Source organism: Salmo trutta, chromosome 18 (genome assembly GCF_901001165.1).
Source record: "Salmo trutta chromosome 18, fSalTru1.1, whole genome shotgun sequence".
Classification (NCBI taxonomy): Eukaryota; Metazoa; Chordata; class Actinopteri; order Salmoniformes; family Salmonidae; genus Salmo; species Salmo trutta.
The window spans coordinates 37,184,212-37,198,597 of NC_042974.1; the positions used below are offsets into that span (position 1 = coordinate 37,184,212).

The following is a 14,386-nucleotide window of genomic DNA, read 5'->3' on the forward strand; positions in this document are numbered from 1 at the left end:
CAGCACCGAGACGTGAAGTCTCTGCAGTCACGTGGGTCGGGCGAACGAGCGAATGCTTTATTTAGAAGGTGTGTGTAGACTGTGTGTGTTTGTGTGTGTGTGTGTGTGTGTGTGTGTGTATATGTGCGCGCGCGTGTGTGTGTGTGAGAGAGAGAGAGAGTAGGGGGGGTGTCCCTCCGCATTTCTGCAGCTTGCCATGCTTTTAGACACCGTGAGCGCTGGAGAAGGCGAGAGCGAGAGAAGGAACGCCAGGCTCACTATCTGTCTTTGAATATAATAACGGGGTTCCCAACCTTTCTTCCCTTATTTCCCCTTCACTTTCCGTTTTAAATAGTTATTTCCCCTGTTATAAATATAGTTGTTACTTTTTCTTTAGTGTTTCCTGCGTTTTGAGGCTTCTGAACGATAGTTGTGATTTGCAGCGTTTTTGGACATTGTTTGTGGTGCCCCAATTGATTGTCGGACAGCCGAGAATGCTTGGATGAGCTGCTTCGCTAAAAGCCGGAGATGGAGTTGCTGTTGATCTGCCTTTCCCTGTGGATATTGCAATGCAATTCTGCCGGAGCGGATTCCATCATTCATATTGGTAATCACCCTGGATAGCTATGCGCGGGTTTTAGTGAGAAGTGCTGCAGAAACATCTAGAATCAAGACTTTGTATAGTAGAGACAAATGCATGCGATGCGCATAAAAACTATAGAGCATGAAGGGCAGCTTCGGGGATAGTTTACGGGATAAATAAACCTAATCTATTTTGACTGCGTCAAATGTAAACAAAGTTTGGATGCAGTCAATATTGGGCTAATTTCCTGAACATAGCTCGATTTCCATCTTGGTGTAGGATTTTTTTTAGGCTATCAGAGAGAGTGCAGTAAGTGAATGGAATATATCGATGTCTTAAATGTCGATAAGACATTGATGATGATTTTCCCCATTAGCTTTTGGGGAATCAATAGTCCCATGTGTGGTTCACGGTTTGTTAAGCCCTCCCCCTCCTAAACCCGACCGCATGCCTTACCTTTCAATGGAACGTGATCACAATATCAATACTATAGACGGGGTTTCAATGTGAGAGATGCAGTAGGCTTCTGGTATTACACTGGTTAATGTAGCTTAAACCTCGAGGGAGCTTTTCTGTCAGTTTATGCTTGTTTGATCTGCCAGAGTTTTCCAACACATAAAAAGCACGAGTCGTCATTGTATTGGGGAGATAGATTAACTCATGATGTTATAGAATTTTAAAAAGAGATGGCAGGATTTAAGTTGATGCCCGATCTCCACAAAATACAAATTATAAACGGAACTACGCCTATAGCCGGGTCGTTCCAATTAGGTGCCTTTTGAGTAGTGCAACTTGGTGGGGAAAAATATGTTATTTCACCTAATTGTATCATTCTGTCATAAAGAGCACATGTTCAACTTAATAAACAATGTATTTTCCCCTCTCAAGTGGTTAAAAAAAATATATATAGTACGTGCCTATTAAGTACCAAATAAAGTAACATGGTTGACCACAGGGTCGACGAATTCATCTTAAATCAGAAATACCCTTGTGACAGAGAATGGAAGCTTGTTCTGTGCAAACGGGAGGGGCAACTGAATGCAAGCTTCACAAAAAAAATGAAATTGTTAACATTTCTAGCCTGTCTATCTATTGGTAACAGGGTTGACGTGTTATGCTCAACCCGCCCAGTTTTCCACCACCGAACACCCGAAAATTGCCAAAAAGAGTAGAATCAGTTCACCGGTTTTTACACTATGATTTGACTATAGTCCCGTTTTGCTCAGTTGGTAGAGCATGGTGCTTGCAACGCCAGGATTGTGGGTTAGATTCCCACGGGGGACTAGTATGAAAAAGTATGAATATGTATGCACTCGTTACTTTCAGTCGCTCTGGGTAAGCGCCCCTGCTAAATGACAAAAAAAATGTAAAATGTAAAAATGACTATTAGATGTTCAATACTTTGTTAAAATTATTATTTAAAAAGGAATAGTTTTACCATTTTAAAACGAAAGTTAAGTTCACATAAAATGGTTGACCTTAAAATGAGGGACATATATTTGTTTTACCTTAAAACTTATCATTAATCACATTAAATAAATAATACCCACTGGGCACAGAAGTCAATACAACATCCTTTCCACGTTGGTTCAACACATTTTCATTGAAACGACGTGGAAACAACGTTGATTCAACCAGTGTGTGCCCAGTGGGCAATCTGCAGAAATGACTTTGTCAAAGCATCAAAATAACTCGTGCTTTAAAATGATAGTGAAAACATGGATAAGTGTTGGGATTAAGTGGGTTCATATCTTTCTAGAATTTCAATAACAAGACATAAGCTACTGCTGCATACCCTTAAATATGTCCATTACTTTGTACTTATCATACGGCATACATGTCATGCATCATTCCACCGCTTACATATACCAGCAGTAAGTGCTCTCTCTCTTCTGCGTCATTCTCCATGGAAATTGCAGTATGGTTTTAGTAGACCCCAATAACACTGATAACCCAGACATTACAATTAATCATGCCACTTTCTATTGTTTTACACCACACTTTTGGTTTATGGGAATATCTGTGTTTGCGGTATTGGGTTACCTCTCTTTTTTGAATGTGTCTGCGTCAGACAAATGCTGAAGTGCAATGGTCTCTCTCTCTCTCTCTCCCTCTCTCTCTCTCTCTCTCTCTCTCTCTCTCTCTCTCTCTCTCTCTCTCTCTCTCTCTCTCTCTCTCTCTCTCTCTCTCTCAAAAATAGTGTCGGGGAACTTAACGGAAGCTACACATGTCTTAAATGGCATACATTTGCCTTCAATGTCAGAATAAATCATGTCTCTGAAGTATATCGTCACTTTATTTTGTAGGCTTGTCATATTACTTCACTCAATGACATCGTCTGTATGTAATCCACTGTACTACAGCGTAGCCTCCATACGCTGTCCTCAAAAGACACCAGCCAAAGAGATGCAACTGACACGCAACGATGGTCAACCACAGGTCAACTTTTCCTCTTGAGATTATATCCTTCATACGTACATACGTCCTTCCACAACACACGTCTGTTCTCAGCTTCATTGGATGCGAATTTAATCCCTGTAGCCTATGCTGCTTTCAAGGTCCTGAAATGTAGCCTATTGTGAGGCGCACAATTAATTGGTAAATAGCGAGGAGCTTTTGCTCTCAGGTCCATACAGTATGTGAAATAAATCCCATTCATAGTTTCCAGAGCTGAAGGCAAGTACAAAACAAACAGCGTTTGTGACCATGTTGGTCTACTGCCGCTCTCCAAGGTCCTGAAATGCACGGTGAGGCGCACAATTGAATGTCATAGAGCTTGGCACAAAAATGAACAAGCGTAGAACTATTAAATGCAATGTTTTAATGTGAATACATGTGCATAGGCCTACATGCAGCGTTCACAGTGGTACCGAGTTATATTTAAATGTGAACGTAACCTACTTATGTGGTTGTTGTGTTGTTTATAGTTTTTCTGTCTGTTTTTACTTCCTTTGTACACTAGTGGGCACTATTTTGGTTCATTGGTCACAAGTCTTTAGGCACACGGTGACTAGGAAATGGGAATGCACACAGGTATGGAGAGTACGGTAATTGCATCTGCTAGCATTTAAACCTTGTTATGTCTTTATTTTTGCTGCTAATAAATCGGCAAAACACCAACCCAACGAAAGTTCAATTTCTACAAAGCGTTCAGTTTTGCAAGTGTTTATGAACCTTTTAAATCCCACCTGTGTTAGAGTGGCTACAGTATTACATCAGGAACTTTTGACAAGGTTAGGCGCTTCAGTAAAAACGTAGCCTGGCCTAAATTATATTTAGCCTACACATCCAAATGGCGCAAATACCACAGTGAACAATCAATAAGGTTGTCCAGTGTAAACAGCATCATAATTTTATAAACGAATAGGCCTTCAATGATGAATCAAATGAACCTGTCAGTGAATAAATAAAAAATACATGGCCATAGTTCACAGTTTATTTTCCCGCCATAAAGTAAGCTTACATAGATTTTTTTCTTCAACAGGTGCCATATTTGAGGAAAACGCTGTCAGGGATGACGAAATTTTTCAACTTGCCATTTCTGACCTAAGCCTCAACGACGACTTTCTACAAAGCGAGAAAATCACCCACTCTGTAAAACTTATCGAGGCTAACAATCCATTTCAAGCAGTGCAGGAAGGTAAGTGACATCCAGCAGAATCATTTTAGAAATTGATTGCTTTGCTGTTGTTTTATTTCATTCCTTAGGTCTGGGGACACCGTTTCAGTTTTGTGGTTAGTTCTGACGTCAATGGCATAATAGCGCGAGGGCTACTCATTGGCGAAAATCTGATATCAACTTTGGAGGGGACAATTACATGACATTTTCTCAAGAGCAATTCCTGAGGGGGACACCAAAAGTAGTGCTGTAAAACATAGCCTACATTGTAATATGGTAAATGTATACTGAGGAACCAAAGAAATAAGGTGTTTGCCGTGTACCAAAACTACACAACTAATCACAACAGCAATACCATTGCCTTTAACAAATCTTAGTTCAGTCACCAGTTTAAGTTGAGAGTGGGGGTATCCATGGCATTTTCCAATTATGTTCCTATTTTACAAGTAAAAAAAATGGAGAACCTTTCATAATGTTGCCAAACAAAGACTCAACAAACTTACCTGAGACTCCCTGTCTCTGCCAGTCTGTCCCTGCATATCTGTCCCCAACTCTGCTGTCTGTGTGCCATCTGTTGCCTGCTCTGCCTAATGACATCATTGTGAAACATTTCCATTAGAATTTCATTTCTTTCTTATGAACATTTTATCAACTAGTCTTTGAGATATTAGGCTACTAGGGTTCTTACTATGCGTTTTGGTGTACTGAAAAATACTCAGATGTCCGTCTTTTATTTTTCTGCCATTTTTCTACCTGGCTGGCTGGCTACACACACACACACAGTGTGTAGGTTATTTACAGTAGGAGATGGGCTTCTATCATCTTCAATCATTCTATTTGGGCTTCGATCTAAAAGGTAGCTAGCAAATGTGAAACGGATTAAAATGACAAGAGTTGACAGCTGTTCACCATTTACACAACATATGCTGCAACCTTTTGTAATTTTAATAGTTTGTTTCATATTGGCTGGCTTCCAACAATAGCTGAATTTGCAAAGCTAGCGAGCACCAATTCAGTTTCAGTGGTGTTTGCTATAATCTTTGCTACCCGGGTTAAATAAAGGTGAAATAAAATAAATATATAAAAGTTCAATTGCGACAATTTAGCTTTTACAACGAGACCATTAAATATATTTAAGACAATGGTAGAAGAGAGTGTAGTTCTGTTCAGTTTGGATTTCAGTTTATCGCTAACCTTATCACAGGGACTTTGAAGCACTAACTTACATCATCTGCATGCTGATTCCATCTTTGACGAGGCCACATAAATGGAATAGGTACTAGCTAGCTTAATAGTTAATATTTGCGCGCTAGCTCTGCAAATTCAGATAGTGTGTGTGTGCGCGATTGACTGGATTAACCTCACGTCAGTTACGTGCATTGCGTGCCTTTCAGACAGTAGATACGACCTCTCTGTTACCTAGGAACTGGCAGTGGATCAAACCATTGTGAGGCAAAGGGTGGGGAGTTTGCAATCTTTTGAAACTTAAAAACGCGCTATTAAGTGTCTAATCAGCACAATTGCTTTCATTGCGTAGTATTAATATTATTTAAATTACATAGTTATGTTTCAGTGATACATTGGGGGGGACAAATCATATTTTTCCCAGGATGGGGGGGGTCGTGTCCCCCCGGGATTTCCGCCCCTGGGGCTACTTATCTTCTTACCATGGTCAGATATTTGCGGGTATTGTGCTTGTATTTTTTTTTAAACTCTTTCCATTTCTTGTTTTCATAGTTTTGTGTAATATCTACTGATTATGGTCTTAGACCTCTATACTCACACGATAAGCCTAAGAATGTAGATGCCATCATAAAATAAACCAAGGCCTAATAGCAAGGGGTCTGAAACATATGTGTATGTCTCCCTCCTTCAGCAATCTATAGTCCACTGCATCCTTTCACAATGGCATTGAATAGCAACTCCCTTACAAAAGTGCTCAAATAGTAGTATTACCTCATCTATAATAAGGTATTTCTCATTGTCATTCAAATGAGAATTCAATTACACCTCTTACAGTAACAGTGCCTGCATTGAAATACCAATTGATGTATTAAACTTCCATACAATCAACCTTCTCTATGTTGAAAGCCAGAAATACAAAAGACCTCTGCAATGTTTCACAGAATAGGAAAATTGTAGCCCTGAAATAAGACTCAGGTATTACATTTGAAAACTCAAAATGCATTATTGCTGATCAAATACAATTTTATTTGTCACATACTTTGTAAACAACAGGTGTAGACTAACAGAAAAATGGTTACTTATGTGCCCTTCCCAATAATGCAGGAAGAAAGAAAATAGAGAAATAGTAGAAAAGTAAAACACGTAATAATAAATAAGTAACAATAACATGGCTATATACAAAGTCGATGTGCAGGGTTACGAGGTAATTGAGGTAGATTTGAATAAAGTGACAGATTAACAGTAGTAGCAGCGTATGTGTCCAAAAAGTCATTGCAAAAAGGGTCAATGCAGATAGTCCAGGTTGCTATTTGGTTAACTATATAGTAGTCTTATGGCTTGGGGATAGAAACTGTTCAGGGTCCTGTTGGTTCCAGACTTGGGGCATCGGTACCACTTGCCGTGCACTAGGTAATCGAGAGAACAGTCTATTACTTGGGTGGCTGGAATCTTTGACAATTTTTAGGGCCTTCCTCTGACACCGTCTGGTATAGAGGTCCTGGATGGCAGGGAGCTTGGCCCCAGTGATGTACTGGGCCATACGCACTACCCTCTGCAGCGCCTGGCGGTAGGATACCAAGCAGTTGCCATACCAAGCAGTGATGCAGCCAGTCAAAACGCTGATGAGTTTCAGCTAATGTCCTATGACTTGACAGCATGCTGCTGAGCCAATCTCAGAGTTTGGGAAACTACTGCATGTTGGACTTAATCAGTTACGTTTTTGCACAGTAAAAGTGGGTTGACTTCCATTTAAGGGTTTGTTTTCTTAACTCGTCCTAATTCAGAGTTGCTGCCTGTCGTCAAAACATGTAGAAGCAAACCATTTTCTGTTAACAAAATGCTTCTGCTGTTACAACTGGTGATAAGGTACCAGCTCTGAAACCAAGTGTAAGAGATGACAACAGATGTTCATTTCTGGCTGCAAACCAAATCGGTGAGGAAGAGTTCATATACAACAACAACACAAAAGTCTATTGGGTATCAAGGCTGATTGATAGTGAGCCTAAATAACCTTGCAAATGAACCTGCTGCTTTGGCTATGATGCTTTACTTTGATTATTATCAAAGCTTACCAGGTGTGGTGCAGCAGGGCCAAGCCTAACCAACACAAAGAATGCTGGCTGGGGAACAAGCTCCATCTGAGCACGGTTCCCTTAATGAGGGTGTGGCAGCCCTCTCATTGACTGCCTAAAGACTTAAAGGTGCGTGGCTCTCACTCTGCGGGGAGTGTGTTCTGGAGTGCACACATCATGTGAGGTATGGTTAGGGCCGATATGATTTGCAGCGTTTAAGCTTTTGGCTAGTCCTGTCGACTTCATGCTTTTTTCTAAGTTTAAAGCCTGACCTGTAGAGCTCTGAAAGAGCCAGGATTTAATTGGCCTTTTCTTAATAAAAGCCTCTGTGCACTGAACTCCTGTCTCTTATGCCTTTACCTATGAGTCATTGCCCATGCCAAACCCCCTAGACAGTGTGAAACCACTTGCACTGTCACACCGAGTCACTATTTCCACACTAGCAGTGCTATTTCTATATTCTGAATGGTTGACTGTGGGTGTTTTGGAACTCTAGGGGCTTTCCAGTCGATGAGGCCGCAGGATCGATGTGCCTTCCTGGGCCTGGGGTGTGTGTGAGATGAGGGGGGGTTTTGAGTGACAGTAGGGTCATGTTGGCCTTTGCTTTGCTCTTTTGCTCACATTCAGCCCACTGTGACTGCCTGGTCTCATAGACTAGACGTAACATAGTACATGTAAATCCAGGTCACTCAAATTATTATAATACGTTTGGTATGGTTACTTAAAGTTACTTAAGGCAAAAACAAAAATAGTGTGGTTAGTTGTAGTGGAAGGGTGGGAGTATAACGCAAACGTCTAGTAACCCAAAGGTTGTGTGTTTGAATCTCTTCACGGACAACTTTAGCATTTTAGCTAATTGGCCACTTTGCCACTACTTAATACTTTTTAGCTACTTTGCAACTACTTAGCATGTTAGCTAACCATTCCCCTAACCCTAACCTTAACCCTTTAACTTAACCTCTTAACCCTAACCTTAACTCTAACCTTAACTCTAACCTTAACCCCTAACCTTAGCCACATAGCTAACATTAACATTAGCCACCTACTGTAGCTAACATTAGCCAAATTGGAATTTATAACATATCATTAATTTAATATCATACGTTTTGCAAATATGTAACTTATTGTATGAATTGCAATTCGTTAACATATTATACAAATTGTAATTCGTAACATGTCATACGAAATGGATGATGGACATCCACAAATTAATACATACCATACGAAACGCAACACATCATACTAATTAGAGTGTTTCAGATTTACTTTACTATGTTACATTTATCCCTGAGTCCAGGTTGAAGTGAAGAGGAGATCAGTAGGAGGGTAAGAGGGAAATAAACTGCTGTGGCATAACTGTATTCATTAGCATACTTGTCTCCTTGATTTAGAGGGACTAAAATGGGATGAGAGCGTCCATATTTGCATTAAGTTGATCACTGAATGATGGCAGGTTTGGGTTAGGTGGCATCCTTCATATCAAGACTGATATGATAGATTCAGGTAAATTATTTTATAGTTGAGACTTGACTCGAATTGACAAACAATCAGATCATTGACAAGGTAGTTTGAGTTATTTTTCAAATTTCAAGTTTTTATTTTGCATTATAACACCCGTTAACTATTCACTGCAGCAGACGAGCGTCTATTTTAGTCACCCAGTTGAGATGCAGTAATATGTTCAGTGCTTTGCACCAATATCCCCCCGTCCAACACCCACTACTACAACTCCATTTTCATCAACCCCTCCCAAGGTAAAAGTCGAGGAGAATTGAATTGCTCTAAGGTAAGCCCATAGACTTAACAAAACCCACCTTCTACAATAACTGTAAGGTTCCCTTTTACCTTCCTCCACTGGCTCAAATCGACTCAAATAATAGCTCTTTTCTGAGTGTTGGCGTGACCAATCCAATATCCCCACCAGATTCCCCATTTATGACAACTCATTATTCGCAGCGCTCTAAACATGATGGAAAGCTGACCTTTGACCATTATTATCACTGTGCTTTAATAAGGTAAATCTCAATAAGATTTCTTTGTGTTTTTATGTCTATTACCTGCGTGTGAGGAGAATGTTCATTTCATTTTTTTCCCAGGGCTGTTAATAACTCTAAATTGTTATTGCAAAATGTAGATTTCTGCCTAAATAGACATACCCAAAAGTAACTGATATTCATGTATAATTACATGATTATATTTGGAAAGAACACATCTGGGAGATTATGAGGAAATTATCAGAAGATAGATAGGAGTTACATAGTACAGAATACACAAGATCAAGCACACACAAAATCATTTTTTATTTATTTTGAAAGTAGTCTTTCATTGACAAGCTGTAAGTGAATTATTGATGACTAGAGCTGGAAACACATCAGATGGCTTTCACAACATGTGAACAATATCAGAAAAAAATGGGCCTGATAGACCTAACAACTAGAAATGGGCAGATGTTTTAGTAAGTGGTGTCAGGTGTGGTCACGGGACGTTTCCAAGTGTCCCTAAACATCTCCAAAGGGGCATATGTCTGTAAATTAGATAATTCCAGTGATATTACATATTTGCAATCCCTAAATGCTATTTGTTCAGTGTAAAAACACAATGACGACCATATCAACCTCACTCAAACATTGTGGTGTTATTGGATATCCAGGGTACATTCAACCTCTCCAAAGTGTACGAATGTGGTAATTGCACTGTTTTTGCACACTGGATGTGCCTAAAAGTTATTGTTCACTATAAAAACTACATTTCTACAACACCAACCTCTCTCAAACATTGTGGTTGTGTCGGGGGACATACAGGGGATATGGATGCCTACAGCGTGTGAGCAGGTAACATCATATTTGTGATGCGCAAAGATATAGTCACTCTGTGGACATTCGATGTTGCCATTAAGTCATACAGATAACAATAGGCTAGATGTGTTCCTACCAACCTAAGGATTCATTTGATACCCCCCATGTAGTTATAGCTGAAACACAGACCAAATCGAAGCTTACCTTGTAAGATGTTTGCTGTTTGGTGAAAACGTTGTGTAAAATAAACATTTTGACTCTCTGGCTGGTGATCAATAACGGTAGGTCACAGGCAGACAAATAAGATATCCTCATGATCTGTGGAGTCCCGGATTTCGGTGTGTATCAACTAGTGATGCACCAATATGACATTTTTGGCTGATACCGATATCCGATATTTACCTTGCCAAAAAAAATGATACTGATAACCCCATTACCAGTAAAACGTAATCAAAACCAATTTCTTTCTCTTACTTGCTGTGCTGTTTCATTGTTCATTTGTTCAGTCGTTTCATTCTCAACCAGGATTTCTATGGAATATGACTGCACATCACATAATAATTTAACACGTTCATACATTTTTTATGTAGTTATTACACATTGATTACACTATCACTCGTATTTCATATGTCACAACGATTCATCGATACGTATGGTAAAGTTGTCTCGTGCACCTACAGTGCTGGTCATAAAAAAAGGTGGCTAGCTCATGGATGCAAACAATGTTCTTCCACAAAAACAAAGCAAAACAACATAATCTGTTTCAGTAGCTATAGTTAGCTAGCTAACTATATAGCTAGGTGTCATCATCTAAAATAACCCTCATTTATAAGACAGTGCTTATTTGATTAATGGTGGTCTGACCCATCTATGTGAAGCTAGCCACAATAAGGATTAGCCACAATAGTGGAATTTGCGGTAAGCCTTCAAAATAATGGTATGGCATAATTCTAATATTTGTATTCATTTGCATCACTGTCAATGACGTACTTTTATTTTGAAGGCAAACCGCAAATTCCACTATTGTGCCTTATCCTTATTGTGGCTAGCTTCACAACACATAACCCGGTCCGGTCGAGCCTCACTAGCTAGATGAAGCTAGCTGGCTGCTTATAATGTTAGCTTTGGGCAACAGGGTTAAGTAGCTGGCTAGCTATTTATTTTCATGAACTGAAGTTCAATTTCAATAGGCAAACAACAAGTGGCAACCTAGCTAATACTTACTCACAAGGATTCCTAAATCATTGCTAAGAATAATGAAAATGACTGCAGGTTCTACTGGTCATTGTTTTCAGGCTGGTTGTATTGGTGCTAGCTAGGTACCAAGCTAAAGTTAGCTACCCCAGAAGTTGTGGTCGAACAATTGATGCTTTACTACCAACGCGGTATTGTAAACACATCGTTCGTGGCCGGTGTTTGCTTGTTTGCAGACTTTTTGTACAGCTTTGACAGTGTTACTGTATCTTTTTTGACACGCAAAGACCCAAACGGCATTACATAGTATGTATGTCGTGAAGCTAATAGCAGTGACGCTATTACTGTGTAACTCCGGTAGGGCAACATCTGAAAAATAGCGCACTTGGTAGTGTGTACCGGTGCTCGACCAGTCGGAAAAAGCCAACATCACACACGACAGAGAACAGTTCATTGTCAAGGGAAATTAATTCCATTATCTGGATTTCGCCTTTGAGTTGTCTCGCTGAAATGTTCTTTCTCTTTCAAATGACTGCTCGACTTGTTGACTGCTCGATCCACACAGCAGATATTATGGGCTAGGTTAGGAATGCTGTGTTGCAAAATGTAGCGCAAAATTTTACATGGCATCATTACGTCATGTACCTACGTTATATAGGCATGCACTGTTAGTTTTTAACATCGCCGTTAAACTAGACATCGGGCCGATACCGAAGTTGGCATTTTTAGCTAATATTGGCCGATTCCGATATGTTCACCAATATATTGTGCATCCCTAATATCAACGTATTTTGTGTTTATTTTCGTTTATGTTTCTCAACGCTAACCAGAATGTAGGTAGCAACCTTCTTGAAAAGAGGTCATTGGCTCAGCCTGTCTAATAAATTTGTATGTCCATATATGGTAATAAGTCATACCAAAGATTTGAAGGCGCCGATCAATAGCCATATACTCAACTTTCTGCAAACTCCCTGCTTTTGCAGATAAGGGCTACCATTCTCATACCAGACTGATTTAATTGAAAAAAAATCAAATAGTGTCCCCAAATATGGGGACTTTACATTTAAGAGGTTTTAATTACCCAGTGGTTATTTTTAATCCGTCATAAGCTCTCTGATAGGCCTTCAGACCCTGCACTGCTCCAATCAGCTAAGTGAGGTCACAGCCATGGTGTACATTTCACCCTTTCATTTAGTCCATGTCTAACGCTATCCCTGTAATTATATTGTATGCTTTTGGGCCTGGCTTGGCCATGCTGCTTATTGTGCATTAATGCTGCATTGTATAGTGTTGGATTCGACATTTTGAACATTAAGATTATTAAATAAAAGATTATTAAATAAATGATAGGAAAGAAGCATAGAATCAAATGAGAAAGAGACTGGGCCTCTGTAGAAAGACAGATAGCTGTGTAATGTGTTGGAATGTGTTGGGGGACTGGAGCAGAGCACCGTGTTGATACAGGAAAGACAGATGGACATCTGTGGATTAGATGAAGGAGGGGTTGAGGTCAGGAGGTGAGGACAGGTCACCCGAAGGGAGTTATAAGGGTTTGGTATCTTGTTACTCTTTTCCTGTTAAACCATAAGATGTAAGGATTGGAGAGAAGGGGGAGTGTTTTAAGTGGGATATATATATATATATACATATATACATATATAGTGGGACAATGAGTGGGACAAATGTTGGAGTGTCTGAATACAGCTGTACAGAACCTTTGGGAAGAATTAAACTTGGTTAAAGCTTCTCTAGTGTCCGTGAGTTATTTACTCTGAAAAATAAGAACCTAACAATAGTATGGAGGGTTTACGATAACATTGTTTACTAGTACGCAGCGCTGCACTGCAGAAGGGCTGTGTAGATTTGCATGACAAACTGAGTAGTTGTTAAACAATAGTTAGCCTATAGTAAGAGATGCAGTATGTGTGATCCTGCTTTAGATCCGTGTGCAAGCGTGTGTTCACGTGTATGTGCGTGTGTGTTGCTACTTTATACATGCTGAGTTGGCTGTGTGTGTATTTGTCTGTGTATATGTGTTAAATAGTGATTTATTTACTGTTCGTATCCTAGGTGTGTTTGCGTATGCATTTTTGCTGTACCTTTCCTCACAACCTGTCCTGTCATGTATGAATGCTGCCTTGTTTGTGTGTATTGCATGTGCCTGTTCATGCTGTTGTGACCATGTAGTCTAATGCTGATTAGATCATAGCTAAACCTCCGGGGCTACCTGGCAAATAGAAATGCCTGTCAGCACATCGAGGCCTGAAAGACACTCCATAGAATATGAATTTGTTTATATCCCCTTTGGAATAGAAAGAGTCAGCATTGCCAAGCGCCATAGGACCTGTCAGAGAATAGAGAGACAAAGTGAGCTGAGAAAGAGAGTGAGAGAGTGTGAGTTATGGTCCAGGCCACTGCTCCTAAATGTGGTCACTGTTCTGTCTGTACTCTCCCTGGAAAGTGTTCCACTGGAGCATTCTGTACAAGGCTTTGTCCTCTGTGCTGCTGCAGTCATTCCTTGGGTGCACTGGGATATGTTGTGTCACTCAGGTTATTGACTCTGTATGTCTCTCTTTGAGTTTACTAGACACCTCTTAATGCATTGAGAGTGTAAGTCATCTCAAGGAATCAGCCTATAGAGGAATTGCTAACACTTTGAATGTGATTTGCCTTTGGGGTCTGGCGTGTTGGTACCACTGTTCATTAGATTTAAAGGCTGCCAATTTTCTTTTTACTCTGATCTGTATTCAAAGGAGTCATCGGCTTCTCTAAATGTCACCGCGAGCTGGGATTTCACTAATCTTTTAATGTGGGTATCAGAAAACAGACTGGCCTTTTTAAAGCATGGTACCGCGTTCAGAAAAAAAAGTAAAGCAATGTTATTTGTTTTTTCCCCCTTATTCCCTCGGCAATTACAAAGGCCTGTAATTGCCAGGTTTTCAGGAAATGAAATGGTGAA

General features: G+C 39.9%; 1 protein-coding gene across 1 annotated transcript in view; it reads left to right on the forward strand.

Moving 5' to 3' along the window:
• The first annotated feature begins 217 nt into the window (after nt 1–217).
• Nucleotides 218–14,386, forward strand: part of LOC115153257 (glutamate receptor ionotropic, delta-1) — a 454,984-nt gene continuing 440,815 nt past the window's right edge. Inside the window, exons 1-2 of the mRNA XM_029698512.1 lie at nt 218–586; nt 4,047–4,202. Of these exons, the coding sequence (XP_029554372.1) occupies nt 508–586; nt 4,047–4,202 (235 nt within the window). The 5' untranslated portion in view covers nt 218–507. The remainder of the gene's footprint in view (nt 587–4,046; nt 4,203–14,386) is intronic.